The 15,951-nt window shown below is 37.1% G+C and overlaps 1 protein-coding gene across 2 annotated transcripts in view; it reads right to left on the bottom strand.

The window, feature by feature from the left end:
- Window positions 1–15,951, bottom strand: part of TMTC2 (transmembrane O-mannosyltransferase targeting cadherins 2) — a 414,333-nt gene that overhangs the window by 47,356 nt on the left and 351,026 nt on the right. For both annotated transcript variants that reach the window (XM_061415655.1, XM_061415657.1), the window contains one exon: window positions 6,748–6,811. In XM_061415655.1, coding sequence (XP_061271639.1) covers window positions 6,748–6,811 — 64 coding nt within the window. The remainder of the gene's footprint in view (window positions 1–6,747; window positions 6,812–15,951) is intronic.

Here is a 15,951-nt window from a genome sequence, read left to right as displayed (position 1 = left end):
ACTTCATATTCTATCCCTTTTGCCACAGGATCAACAGAGTCAAAACAATACGACAGTAATAAATTACTACCTAAGTTGGAGAAGACTCTTGAGAGTCCCTTGGACTGCAAGGAGATCCAACCAGTCCATCCTAAAGGAGATCATCCCTGGGATTTCTTTGGAAGCACTGATGCTAAAGCTGAAACTCCAATACTTTGGCCACCTCATGTGAAGAGTTGACTCATTGGAAAAGACTCTGATGCTGGGAGGGATTGGGGGCAGGAGGAGAAGGGGACGACAGAGGATGAGATGGCTGGATGGCATCACTGACTCAATGGACATGAGTTGGTGAAAGACAGGGAGGCCTTGCGTGCTGCAGTTCATGGGGTCGCAAAGAGTCGGACGTGACTGAGCGACTGAACAGAACTGAACTGAAGCTCCCTCTATTTCTAATGTTTCCCCCCTTGTATCTTTATAGTCTACTTTTTCTTCTTCAGTCTCTTGGGGAGGAAATAATCCTTTAGGATCTTCAATACTTTCTTTGCTCTCCCCTCTATTTGGACACATTTAAAATCTCAAATGGGGAGGGAGGTGGGAGGGGGGTTCAGGATGGGGAACACATGTAAACCCATGGCGGATTCATGTCAATGTATGGCAAAACCAATACAATATTGTAAAGTAATTAGCCTCCAATTAAAACAAATATATATTAAAAAAATAAACACATTCACACATACATATTCCCTTGAACACATATTTTTAACATTTAATAAGCACACACTTAATATTTCTTTGGTATTGCATATTCATTTACCACCACACTTATTTACAGATTAAATCTAAATGCTCTGCTCCCGAGTCTCCATTTTCTTAACATCAAAAACTTCTGCTCATGTCACTGAATTCATGAAGGTAATCAACGTCATCTTTTCCCCTGAAGTCAAAGGACTTTCTCAGTTCTTGTTTTTCTTTATTGTTTAGCAGTAGTGGAGACTGTTCTCCAAAGTTGATATCTATTGTGATATCTTTCTCTTCCTTAATGACCTTGTCCTCTTCTTTGGTAACATCTCGTTTCTGCAAATGACTCCCACATCTCTATGCCTAATGGTGGTCTTCCCACCAAGCACTTGATCAGAACATCCCATAGAAAATCAGAACATCCCACCTCTCACTTAAAATCTGCTTGGTCCAAACTTAACACTTCCTTCTTGAAAAAAACAACTCTTCTGTCCTATTTCTGTTTTGTTGTTTTTTTTTTTTTAACCCAAGTTGCCAAAGCTCAAAAATTTGGAACACTTGTTGAGTCAATTTTCCTACTTATATCCTATTAAATAATATACTTGCTTTCCCTGAATGTTCTTTTCTATTCTGCAGTGTTTCTGTACTTTAGGATCTATTATGTCTGTGGCTATACTATTCAAAGGACCTTTTATTTGGTTTTCTCAAAGCTGTATCTCTACTTGACAAGTGCAACTCAAATTCTTCATCACATCATATAAACGTGATCATTTTCATTATGTCATCCTACTTAACACAATTCTGGAATATAAACTCCTCATTCTCAGTAAGGTATTCAATGCCTTTCACTTGGTTTTATATTATTTTTCAGTTCTACCTTCCCCTATTCTTCCTCTCTGCCCATCCACCACTGGCAATATTAACCACAGCTGCTTACTGCTCCTTTGGCAAAGCTTATTCTTTCTGAGGCTATGTCCTTGTTAATACATATGCTTCTACCTGCCAGATTTCTCCCTTTTCTGTTCATCCTCTTAAAAACTTCACCTATACATGTCCAATCATTTCAAGATTCTTAAGTTTGTCAACTCTGACTCAACGTCTTCTAGGATCAGTCCAACTGAAAGTAACTTCTTCCTTCTGTACACTTTTCCAGCACCTAGCTTCCACGACTCACAGAGCCCTTATTATGTAGCATCATTTACTGCCCTGAACTGTAAGGATTTGAGTCCATGCATTCTCTCCCTCACTCTCTGCCACATTAGATAGTACATTTCTCAAAGTCATGGTTAACTTTTCACAACTTGGTAATTCTACTGCACTCAGCACAGGGTTTTATACAATGTTGGAACTTAATTTAAAAATTAATTTAAAAATTAAAAAAATTAATTAAAAAAATTAATTAAAAAAAATACAAAATATATAAAAATATAATTCCTCATCATTAGAAATTACTCTCTTCAAACTCTGGAATTGACTAAAAGCCAAACAGAACTGGGTGACTTTGTACTACGCAAATTCCCCATTATTCACATTTTAAAGAAAATTTAAAAACCCATAAATTAATGCATAATTTGGCTTACTTCCCACAGGAGGAACAAAACAGTTTCATTTTAATGTTCCCTCTGGTCCTTAAGAGTTAGCAGTTTTTGATGTGCGTAATTGGGAGAGAAGACAGAAAAGCATTGTCTTTTTAAAGTACTCTCTACAGAAAGATCAATTTTATCCATAAAAACGGAAAACTGAAAGTGGAAAAACCTAAAATGGCAATGTTGGTAGTTTTCCCACTACAAAAACATGTTTTCATATAAGAAGTTTGATTTTAGAGCAATCACACCCAACAAAATAAAAATTAGGTATCACTTTTGTAATAGATGTATTTCTTTAGTCTAAATGTACACTTCAGTAAATGCCTATGTATTAAATATCCCTGATGAAAAAATAATATCAGAATCTAACATTTAAAATTATAGGTACCTGCTAATTTAGACTTCCTCAGTACTCTTGCCTGGAAAATCCCATGGACAGAGGAGCATGGTAGGCTCCGACAGTCCGTGGGGTTGCAAAGAGTCGGACACAACTGAGCGACTTCACTCACTTACTCACTCAACTATTTTAGCATTTGGGTCACTGGAATTCTTCGAATATTAATACTCCTGAAAGTCAATCAATAATTTTAAAGCAAGTTGTATAGAAAAATAATTCTTTTGTAGAAGAGAAAACATAAAACAATTCAGCATGGAACATCATGGAGAAATGGAATAGTATTTTACTAAGAAGGAAATCCACCCTGCAGATAATGAACAATCTTCTTATACCAAGTGGGTAGTACATGAGGGCTACAATTAAAAATGTTACTTTGCATAGTTATGATCTGATACAAACACTGTTGGAAAATTCACAGAGTTCCCCACATACAGCTACAGATTGCTGTAGTTGAAACTAAACAGAAAAAAATCCTTTATGAAAAGTGAGAGTAAGATTAGATTACCATATAGACAAGGAAAATAGAAGAGACAGTGAAAGCACTTAAATAGGAAATAAGAGTTGAGGTCTGTTTACCAAGTTCTCATATAAACAGGTAACTGAAATTTATTAAGTGCAGAAATAACAAAGAATATTTCTATGACAAAAGGAATAAACAGCCATGAGCAAGATAGATGTCAGATGGATGTTTTCATTTAGATCACATGCTAAATGTTAATAATTCAGGCATGAGGCAGTTGTTTACATCGGTCTCTTCATTTCAGAATAGAAACCTGTATTATTGTCAAGGTCTGTATTTTATCAGTCTTGTCTTAGTGGCATCTTACTCGATTATGTACAGGAAACCAAACACAACTTGTAAAATAGATTAGAGAAAGATCACATATGTTGATCCATAAACTGTAACATCCTTTACTATTGCTAAATATAAACCTCATATCCTATCCAAGTCTATAAACTACTTAATTTATTGTTACCAGATAAGGGAAATAGTATTTGAATAAATGCATTTTTTTCAAAAGCAATTTGCAGCATGTTTATGAAGAAACTGTCTGGGATTTCATAAATGTGACTTTGAGTTAAATATTGATTTTATGATTTGGCCAGTCATTTAAAATAAATAATCTCATAAGTCAGGTTTAAATCATGTGGTGCCCCATTGTCTTTTTCACTTTTGCGGTATGGTTAGGGAGTTCAGATAGCCCTTTTCTCACTAATCCCGTACAATGTGCTGAAAACGGCCAGCTGCCCAACCACTTAACAAAAATAAAAGTGACAGTCAAGGGACTGCTACTGGATGAATAAAGGTTGAACGTACCATCATTTAGTATGTATATTAAGAGTATTGTATCATTCTATTATTGATTCTATCAATCAATTCTATTAATCAAAGAAAAGAAGGAAGGAAGGATCAGAGGGAGGAAGGGAGGAAGTCAAACAAAAAAAATCCTGATTCCTGTCTTCAGGGCACTTATAGTAATAAGTTTAAGGTGTTAAGTCCAATCCTTTTCTTAGCAATGTTACACAAAGACGCTCAACTTGGGCATGTACAGAACTGTGTTTCCTGCATATGTATGTCCCCTTGCAACTCCTAATTCCCTTTTCTGCTCCATTTTTCTTCAAAGCACTTACTGCCGTCAGACATACTATATACTTTATTTATCTGCTTCTGCTCTGTCTCCTCACCTCTAGACTATAAACTCCTAAGAAGCACAGACTCTTTTCAGTTTTTTTCACTGCTGTGTATCTGGCACTTAACAGGTGCTCTCTAAATATTTAATAAATAAATGAGGAGACCATTATTTTTTGTTGTTTTTCTAGACTTTTGGTGCATTTTCTAAGACACAATTTCATTTTTTTTTCCATCAAGCTTTGTTCTTATACGCACAGCAGCCTGGGCAACAATGTGATTCCACTTACTAGATGTGATACTGGGTGAGTTATTCATTTCTCTGAACTTCAGCAGAACAAGGATCACAGAAGTATCTGTGGGTTGTTGCGAGAGATGAGTGAGAGAATTCACATGATGTACTTAACTTGGTGCTTGACACATAACAAGTGTTTAATAAAGTTTAGTGCTACTTGTTACAACTATTGAATTATTCTCTTCTGTTGCAAACAGCTTACTGATTCTTAAATCACCTTATAGTTAATGACACTGGGGACATTTAGATTCAAGAGCTAAGGTTACATGCAGCTGAGTCTCCTGAAAAAAAGCTACTTCCTGTGTGCGCTGCTTTCAGGAAGCATTAATCCTTCTCTTGTTCCATACTGTATTTTAATTAATTGATTGTGTTCAGTCTTCTCTGCTACACTGTCTGGTTTTTTAGAGTATAAAATCTCTGTATTCTATCACAAAGCAGGCACTCTATAGATGTTTGTCCAATGGATGAGTTACTGTAAAGAAATGATTCCATTACTCGTAGTCACATCAATCACATCACACGTGCACTATCATTACTTCTTGAAAATTACATTTCTCAATAGATGGTAGAGATCTAGAGAGCAGAGTGGAGGTTTTAGTGTTGGAGAGTGATGCAGAGCAGTGTGGATGAGAATAAAAGCAATGGCATTCAGTAATGTACTGTGAATAAAAAAGTGCTCAGAAGATCGAAAGAAAACCAGTTCTTATACTCTCATAAATGGTTACTCTATTTCAATAGTAATGATCTAATTTCCATCCATCTTACTTTACAGAAGTGTGACTACTCAGGGAGAAATTCTAATAAAAAAAATACTTGATAAAGTTGAAAAGAACAGTTATTTGAAATGAGGACTGTGGAATAGGGACATGGCACATCAAGGCTGTATATTGTCACCCTGCTTATTTAACTTATATGCAGAGTACATCATGAGAAACGCTGGGCTGGATGAAGACAAGCTGGAATCAAGATTGCTGGGAAAAATACTAATAACCTCAGACATTCAGATGACACCACCCTTATGGCAGAAAGTGAAGAGGAACTAAAGAGCCTCTTGATGAAAGTGAAAGAGGAGAGTGAAAAAGTTGGCTTAAAACTCAACATTCAGAAAACTAAGATCATGGCATCTGGTCTCATCACTTCATAACAAACAGATGGGGAAACAGTGGAAACAGTGGCAGACTTTCTTTTTTGGGGCTCCAAAATCACTGCAGATGGTGACTGCAGCCATGAAATTAAAAGATGCTTGCTCCTTGGAAGAAAAGCTATGACCAACCTAGACAGCATATTAAAAAGCAAAGACATCACTTTGTCAACAAAGGTCTGTCTAATCAGAGCTATGGTTTTTCCAGTAGTCATGTATGGAAGTGAGAGTTGGACTACAAAGAAAGCTGAGCACTGAAGAATTGATGCTTTTGAACTGTGGTGTTGGAGAAGACTCTTGAGAGTCCCTTGGACTGCAAGGAGATCCAACCAGTCCATCATAAAGGAAATAAGTCCTGAATATTCATCGGAAGGACTGATGTTGAAGCTGAAACTCCAACACTTTGGCCACCTTACACGAAGAGCGGACTCATTGGAAAAGACCCTGATGCTGGGAGGGATTGAAGGTGGGAGGAGAAGGGGACGACAGAGGATGGATGGCATCACCAACTCAATGGACATGAATTTGAGTAGGCTCTGGGAGTTGGTGATGGACAGGGAGGCCTGGCGTGCTGCAGACCATGAGGTTGCAGAGTCAAGACACGACTGAGCGACTGAACTGAACTGAACACAGCTTGAGGTTTGACCACATGCAAGAATCAGTGAGAGGTTAGGAAATCCAGAGGTATGTAATATCACAGCAAAAATACTTTCAAAGAACTTATGTTAATAGTCATCCAAATGCAGAATATTTAATAGTGCTAAAACCTGTATTCAAATGATAAAAATATACAGTGCTTTACACAGGATAGTAAACAGCAAAATGACTGGCAGATTTTATGGTTGAATCAGCCATTTAGCATGTATTCAAAATAAGACATCAGAGAGAAAAAACTCCAGTATCACAAGGCTTCTATGTCTATAACTCTCACATGCTGTGAATCTATCTTTGTGTAATGCTTCTCATTAGGAAGGTACTTACATTAGGCCGCAGTCTGGCTGCCAGATCATAATACTTCTCAGCTGCTTCATTGAGGCTAGCCTGTCTGTTAAAGAGAAAAACATCAAACTATATTAGTTACTTCAAATTTCAGACTGATGAACAGAATCATTATGCAGCAAAATAATATTAACTTTAAAAAAATCACAAAGTGAAAGGGCAAGTCACTCATTCATGTCTGACTCTTTGTGACCCCATGGACTTTACAGTCCATGGAATTCTCCAGAATACTAGAGTGGGTAGCCTTTCCCTTCTCCAGGGGATTTTCCCAACCCAGGGATCGAACCTAGGTCTCCCACATTGCAGGCAGATTCTTTACCAGCTGAGCCACAAGCCATGTCAATCAAATAATAAGCTGACTAAGCAGAAAAGGATAATTAAAAATTGAATGCACGTACTGTACTTCTGGAGCTTCCAGGGTGGCTCAGAAGTAAAAGAATCTGCAATTCAGGAGATGCAAGTTCAATCTCTGGATTGGGAAGATCCCTTGAGAAGGAAGTGGAAACCCACTCCAGTATTCTTTCCTGGGAAACCCCAAGGACAGAGGAGCCTGAGGGCTACAATCCATGGAGTCACAGAAAGAGTCAGATATGACTCAGCGACTAAACAACAAATAATGTACTTTGTCATGATCTTTTAGGCATTGTAAGTAATATCTCAGTATCTCAGCCTAATCCTTTTCAGCAGATATTACTGTAAATTTACACATGAGACATTAGAAATGTCATTTTTCTTTTCCAAGACAAACAAGATAATATGTTACAGGGTTAAGATTCTCCTGCTTCAATACGATGTTCCAGAAAAACCCTTATTTTTAAAAATAAATTGTCAAGATTACTATCTAGCTGTTTTTGTTTTATGAAAATCATAAATGCTTGCAGTTTTTGTTTTTTTTTTTTTAATCTGTATCTATCTATAAAGTTACTTTCTTTTCAGTTCAGGAGAAGAAACTTTCAATGTCTGTAGTCTACCAAAAAAAAAAAAGTCAGCCTCTCCCTCTCTTTGCTCTCTGGCCACAAGGGTAGGCACGTGACGCAGCCTGAGCTAAAGGGACATTCTTGCTTAGGACCTTGATTCCTGAGCAAATGGCTGTAAGATGAAGAAACAGTTAGAACTGCTCACAATGGTGGAGGCAACAGGGCTATGTCCTTTCAGACTCTTCCGGCAAAGAACTGTAATTGGATGTCCTGCTTTCTTCCAGGAAGAGCCTGAGGCTACCTTATTTCCTACTGATTCAGGCTTCCAGCCTGTCTTGAATTCTGCAGTTCCCACAGCCTTCAAATAGCAACAGTTTTTCTTAATTACCACAAAATACCATGACTGTCACAGTTGACTGACACAAATAAGATGTACACTAAACTTTATAGGTAAGTTTGTGCATTGTCTATTCTTGCAATTCACAGCAAACTCGTTGCTTCAGCCAACTGGTTAATAGAAGAAATCAAATGTCTCGAATTTCCAGGAAGTCCAGGCAATAAGCCATCAAAACACGGCATGTTTGGGACTTCCACGGCAGTCCAGTGTTCAAGACTCTGCACTTCGAAGCAGGGTGCATGGGTTCAATCCCTGGTACAGGGACCTAAGGGATCACATCCCACGTGGTACAGTCAAAGAAATAAATAAAATATTAAAAACAAACAGAAAACAGTACGTTTTATGATCATGCCATGCTGCTTTCAGAAAACCTTCTAGAACAGTAGATAATAAGAGTTAGAAGCCCTTGCAGGTTGCACTGCAGTCTGGTGAGCATACTTGTGGAGTACAAAAGAAACGCTATAGAAAAAAGACAAATTCAGCTTTAGATATATGTACAGCACAGTTATAACATGAACAATAGTAGTTAATGCCTTGAGGTCCTGCAATAAATGGAGTTCTCTTGAAACTGTGACATGAAGAAGCTTTTGAGATAAGAAGATTGCAAAGAGGCCAGGAATAAAGAAAATAAACAAAAATTAACCTTTTCAACTAGAAAGCTACTACTCTCTTTAAAAGAGAAGGCATACTGGGCATACCTATAAAATTGAATTTGCACTTTGGTCAGGCCACATAAAAACTATAAAGACACATACCATGCAACCATAAAAATTATGGGAATAAGTGAAGACAACATTTCTCCAGAGAGCAGGACATATTTTTCTAATTTTTAAAGGAAAAATAATTAGAAACATTGCTATTTTTAATGGGGTTATGAGAAAGTAAAAACCCTTGACTTAAGAGTCTACTGGACTCACGACATGTTACAACGTGCCTCTGCGATTTATATTCTCATAAACGTTGAAGTTCAATTTCAATATGTCATGAAAAGTGCTTTAGCCTGGTATGAAACTGTAAAAATTCTCTCGCTAGGGTATTTAATGAAGGTTCCCTCAACCAAATTATAAGATCACTTTGGTTCAGACTCATTTGGAAATTTGAACCAGAATTCATTAGGTCATGCCCTGGAAAGGTTTTCTCCAGAGCAAAATAAATGGCATGGAGGTAGGAAATTAGAGTAACTTAATACCACAAAGAAGTAGGTCACTTTGAAGCAAGATAAACCAGTGTATGTCAAATATAGAAAGTATGGCTATCATTAATATTCATCTTATGGACATTCAAAGTCATGAGGTAGATAAGGATCAAAAGTGGAACTAAGGAATTCTCTGGGTAAAATGCCTTTAAAATAATAATCAATGCAACTGAAAAAGGTTTCTTCCCCTAAAAGGGTTATCAGTCTATCAAGCCTTCCCTGTCTTCAGTCTTTTGAATTCGCAAAGGACAAATCTAGATGACTTAGTCTATTAAGCCAGAAGTTGAATTAATGATATTCCATTTAATAAAAATATAAATAGTAGGGATTATTATATTTGCTATATAATTGTGAAAATTAATTTTGACTCTTGGACTTTGCTTCTAATATTAAATGGCTTTTACTGACTAGTTATTAGGCATTTATGGAAACACATGTAAAACTGTGGGGAAAACAGCTGCATCAGCTCTACCCACTCAATCTTCATGTATATGCTTGTTATACTCTCTACAAAGAAAACTCATGAGGAGCTGTCCAATGTCTACTTTATGGCGTAAGCTATACTGCATACTCCCCTCTGCAAGAAGCATCCAGAGAGTACTTAATAAATCTTAATTGCTAAAATGATTAAATCATTAATCAACATTTGAAAATCGAGGAAATTAGCAATATTCTGCTAATTGCTTAGGGGATTCTAGTAAATATTGTCTAGAAACTTAACCACTGTTGTTAAAGACTGATTACAGGACTCAGATTCCCAGGATTACTGGGATCAAACTATTTAAAGAAGCTGATAAAATATGTTTTTCCTGTATACCCATATTTTTTCTTTGTTCACTATTTCTTTTCTGGGACACTAAATTATCTATCATTTATCAAATTCCATGAATTGATTACTGCATTTGCCAGTTACATCAGTACCATGAACTGACTGCTATTATTAACCACATTTCAAAGACGAGTAAAATTAGGTTTAGAGAAGTTGACATCCCCCAAGTTAACACAGCTGGTAAATGGTTGAGCTTGAAATCAAGGACTCTAAAGCAAAATATCTGAACCACAAGGTCAGGCAGATATCTCTGTAAGCATCAGATATATCAGAAGGACATGTGATACATTGTTCTGTGGCAGATGACCTCACCAGTTCCCACATCAAATACTAAGAAAGGAATAAAACATGTTATTTGATTATTATGATTTAAAAGCAATGATTTAAATGTAAGAAATGAGATTCGAAACAGTGAAAATATGGAGAACATTTGCAATGACAGGTTTTACTTCCTGCATGACCCTAACTCCCAAATTACCAGACACAGTTGAGCAAAGAACAGTTTGAGAATGATGAAATGCATGATATGATGTTTTGCACTATGAACCTCACCCTCTCCCAAAAATGGGGGAGGCAAGGAACTAGGGAATGAGAAAAAGCAAGAACAGCGTTTGGATACTCACTTTCTTACCCCCACGATCTCCTATTTTTGGCGGCAGGGGCGTGTGAGATCACAATTAGACAGAAAACGGAACCCTAAGTTTCCTATTATGTCCAAGTAGAAGACTCAGAATGTGTCACAGGGAAAGCAGTTGGCTCTGCCAAGAGATCTCCCAGGCCATATGCAGACACCCTTGTATTCTGGCCACAGTACATTTTAAAAAATCAGGAATGAGACAGTGAGGAAGAAAAATTACTCTTACCAGGAAAGTACACTAAGTCCAGACGGGTGACTGTCCTCATCGAACATGTCACCTTGGGTCAGCATTATGTCCCCTATGCACATGTGCTCAGATTTGCCCAACTCTTTGTGAACCCCATGGACAGCTGCCCACTAAACGTTTCTGTCCATGGAATTTTTCAGGCAAGAATACTAGAATGAGTTGTCATTTCCTCCTCCAAGGGATATTCCCCACCCAGGGACTGAACCCCTGTCTCCTGAGTCTCCTGCATTGGCACGTGGATTCATTACCACCGAGCCACTAGCAAAGTACATTATGTCCCTTATCTAGAGAATAAAGAGTTAATCACTACGCCAACAATAGACATCAACTGCAGACTCATACAGAGGCTTCTTTCTTACTATTAACTCCTGCCCATCATATATGTAAGGCCCTCTTTCTCTGACCTGTGGCCTCTGGGGGCCAGAAAAGATAGGAGGTAGAAAAAGCCAGATGGTATTTGTAAACTCGACTATGAAGTAAACCTTGAAATCACTGGATTGGGCTAATTGTATTTTTGGTCTTTAGATTCAGTTTTTCTGCCATCAGTGAAAAGACAGGCTCGGAGTTGAAACAGATAGTAACAAAAGTCACAAACAAATATCATCATTTGATTACTATGGAATTCTATTTTTGTATAAGGGACTATGAAGCTTACATGCTAAAAATAAAGAAATAAATTTCACATTATAATTCTTCTCTCTGATATTATTTTATGACAGAGAAGTGTCTTTTAGAACACAGGTTTAGGACTCAATATTCTGACAAGATATGTATAAAAGAAATCTGGGGATCAATTATGTGATGAAACAACAACTTAACATATCCTGTAAAATGTTTGAGGAGAATCTAATTAAAGAATTATTTATAATTACCTACATTTTTATGTATTCTGTGAAAGTTGGTAAATTTAAAATGACTTCTTTGAGAATACAGAAAATAAAAACTCAAGTAGCATTTAGAAGACTCTCTTTAACTACAATTATTAATGCTTGTGAATGGCCGATTTTGAATTAAAATTATTTAATGTGGATTATAATCACTATTTGACTCATATAAAAGACAATATTTTATTAGTCTTGGTGATCATGTTCAAGAATAAATTATGAGCATTTTTTTTTTTTTAACTAGAGAGCTGTTTGTTCCCTGTATCATGAAAGTAGAGTGAAACAGTAGCTGAGGTTTCCTGGGTTTTTGCCAACTTGCTAAACTTACATTTAGCTTTAAGTTACTCAAAGCAGAGCCACATTTTAATTCTAGTTGATCAATGTATGGTAGGAATAGATGTAGAACTAAAATAAACAAGGATATAAAAATGTATGGAAAATCTTAAAATAGCAAAATCAGAGTCACATATATGTAAAAATAATGGAGCAGAAAAAATCCTTGCAATGAAACTCCTAGAATAAACTGTTAATGATCATCAAGGATTCTCAAATGAAAACTCTCAGTCAAGAAACCAAAAGTGGCCTCATGGTCTGTAGGCATCCATCTCAATGCTAAATATCAAGGAGAGAGAGGCAAAGTGGAAATGTAGCAGTAACAGAAGAAAAGACTTTGTTGATGTTTTAGTTTTACAAAATAATTCCTTAAAGTTAGACATTTCTTGATGTCCTGTAAGAGTGTCAGCCCATTCTTTAATGGCCTCCAATCTTTCAGGGCTGTGAAGGACAGGTTAAGCCTGTATCTGTAAAGATTACACAATAAAAAGAGAGGAAATGAGGAAACGTGTATTGGTAATGTCCACTATAATATTCCCATATAGTACTTATATGCAAGATGTAATGCTTGGGTGGAGAGACTGGGTTGAGAGGGATGAAAGGACAGGCAAGCTAGAACTTCCTTATAGGAGAGGTCCAAGAACCAACATCATAAGCATCGCCTGGGACTTTTTCTGGAAGGGTAAAACCTCAGGTACCAGCTACATATCCTAACTGGAACAGGTGGGGTAACAAGATCTCTAGTGATTCATGACTCACACATACTTTAATGTCTGAAAGGCATGGAGAAGGAAGATGCCTACCTTCCTTCACCCTCATCTGCCATGCCTCTTTGAACAGTTTTTGTTTTTAATTTCTTGGCCCTATTTACTTTTTTTTTTTTTTTAACTTTTTGGCTGTGAGGCATGTATGATCTCAGTTCCCTGATCATGGATTGAACCTGTGAACTCTGTGATGTAAGCGAGTCTTAACCACTGGACCAGTAGGGGAGTCCCTGACACACCCCTTTGCTTTAAAGACCTTACAACCCATTACAACCTAGTTGAAACAAGCCCCTCCTGACCAAAAATGGTCAGAAAAGTACAATTTATAAATGGAAAACCCAGTAACTTTTCAAGTGGTCTCTGATAATTTGCTAAGGTATTAAAGAAGAAAGCATATGACCCAGAGGGCCTTGGAGATATTTCCAACATCCAACATATGTGTGCATGTATGTGTGTGTGGGTATTCATAATCTGCTCTGAGAAAATAATCTTTGTTCCTTTATCCTTTAAGAACTTCAATTTTATGTCACTTCCAGTAAAATTATTTGAGAATGAAAACCAAAAGATAACAATTTTTTCTCAAATATTCACTCTGCTCTCTAAAAATCAGGGAAACATTGGAAACCCGTTGGTACAGTGTAGTTCTGCCTTTCTTACTTAGGAAGCGGTGACAACTTGGACCCTTAGACCTGGAAAAAAGGGAACTGCAGTTATCTCAGCAGTATGACAGTATCCTAAGATGATATGTCTAAAAACTTAACATCTCTAAGTACAAATTTGGAGTTCACTCTCCTATGACTATAAATCTATTTTATAAAATGTATCATAAAGGGTAATTTAATAATATTGGAAGAATCTTACTATTTAGGATTTACATATTTGAAAATCTGTTACTCCCTGTAAATCCTTTTTCCATCAGTAAATTCAGGAGTCAGAGCTTCTAGGTAATTGCTCAGTTATAAAGATGTGAGGGAGCCAATGGGACACGGTGAAAACAGTATTAAACCTGGCCAGATATGCTAAGCATAAACCCCAGCTTTACCAACCGTGGGAAATAACAACTAACATTGAGCCTCAGCATCTTCATCTGTAAAATGGGAATATAAATATCTTCTTCATATATGTGCAATTATAATTAAGAAGGTGACACATAAAATGTAAAATATAGTCCAGGTAGACAGGAGGTATTTGAATAAATGCTACTTTTGTTCCTTCATTACCCTATAAGTGGATTAAAAAAAAAAAAGAAAAAAAGCTTTTCATCACAGCCCATGGATGCTGGGAATAAGTTAAATTTGTTTTCAGCATCTCAATACTTCCTCTCAGGTGTCAAATATCCTTGTGTGCTTTCAAGCTTCCAGTTCTGGGAGAACGCTGAATAAATTCATTCATACAAAATGCTTCTAACAGAATAATTGATTCAATACTTTCCTTTCACAACTCTATAGACATAGCTCTACTGAGTTTTAGTATTTTAAATTCCTTTGATATTTTCCTTTGATGATAACCAATATGCTTTTTTTTTTTTTTTTTAATGCTCTCATCTGGAAACATCCATTACTTTTTCCTTTTCCATTTTAAGTACTAAAAATGTCAACACGTGTAGTCAGTGTTCTAATATTATGTGAGGCCTTCAACATCTGTGATCACTCTTCCTGGAAATATATTTAGTAATTAGCCAAAATGTGGATCCTGTCTTCCCAAACAAGGCAAAAGCCAGAAACTCCCTCATCTTCCAGCTTTCTTCCAGCCAAAGTATCAGCACAAAACTCAAGTTCCATCAGTCAGATGCAACCTCATAAGAGTCAAAGTCAGAAGTAAGCATAATGGGCTGGGGGTGGGGGATGGGGGGGAGGGCAGCTGCACCCAGAAGAATCATCTCATGAATGTGGTGCTTGCTCTTCTTGGTTCCTTGTGGGTGATGACGACAGAGCTCTGGATTCTAAAATCTGTTGTGCTGCAAGGAAAGCTGCTGCTGCTGCTGTTGCTAAGTCGCTTCAGTCGTGTCCGACTCTGTGCGACCCCATAGACGGCAGCCCAGCAGGCTCCCCCGTCCCTGGGATTCTCCAGGCAAGAACACTGGAGTGGGTTGCCATTTCCTTCTCCAATGCAGGAAAGTGAAAAGGGCAAGTGAAGTCGCTCAGTCGTGTCTGACTCTTCGTGACCCTATAGACTGTAGCCTACCAGGAGGTCCATGGGATTTTCCAGGCAAGAGTACTGGAGTGGGTTGCCATTGCCTTCTCTCGCAAGGAAAGCTAGGCAGTAGAAATTATTTCTGGTTATGTAGAGTACTCTCAGTCTTGTCAGAAGAGCCTGTAGAATTCTCTACAATAAATCTCTACAATAAATCCTGTTTCTGTTTAAACTGGCAGGAGTGGATTCTTTAGTGAGCAACTAAAAACAGTGACTCAAACAAGAAGATAAGTTTAGGAGTAGATCTCTTTTCATTAATTTGACTTCTAATATGATGATTAAAGACCTTCATCCTATCTTGGAAATTTTGTCTAACTGTTGATAATTGTTTATCTGCTCTAGGTTCTCCTTCAAATATTTTCTATTTACATTAACATCTATATAACAAATACAATTATATGTGTATGTCTGCCATATATGGGCTTCTCTGGTCCCTCAGATGATAAAATATCTTCCTGCAATGCAGGAGCCCCAGGTTCAGTGCCTGGGGTGGGAATATCCCCTGGAGAAAGGAATGGTTATCCACTCCAGTATTTTTGCCTGGAGAATTCTGTTGACTGAGGACCCTGGGGGGGCTACAATCTATGGAGTAGCAAAGAGTTGGACACAACTGAGAGACTAGCACTTCACTTTTTCATTTTTATGCCACATATAAGAGCATATAATTATATACACATATTTATATATACAGACAAAAGTATCACAGATTACATGTGTACATGTACATGTATACATATTACATGCGTATTACATACATATTACATGTATACATATTACATGCATACATGCA

Source organism: Bos javanicus, chromosome 5, assembly GCF_032452875.1.
Source record: "Bos javanicus breed banteng chromosome 5, ARS-OSU_banteng_1.0, whole genome shotgun sequence".
Lineage (NCBI taxonomy): Eukaryota > Metazoa > Chordata > Mammalia > Artiodactyla > Bovidae > Bos > Bos javanicus.
This window is presented reverse-complemented; position numbering and strand designations above follow the sequence as displayed.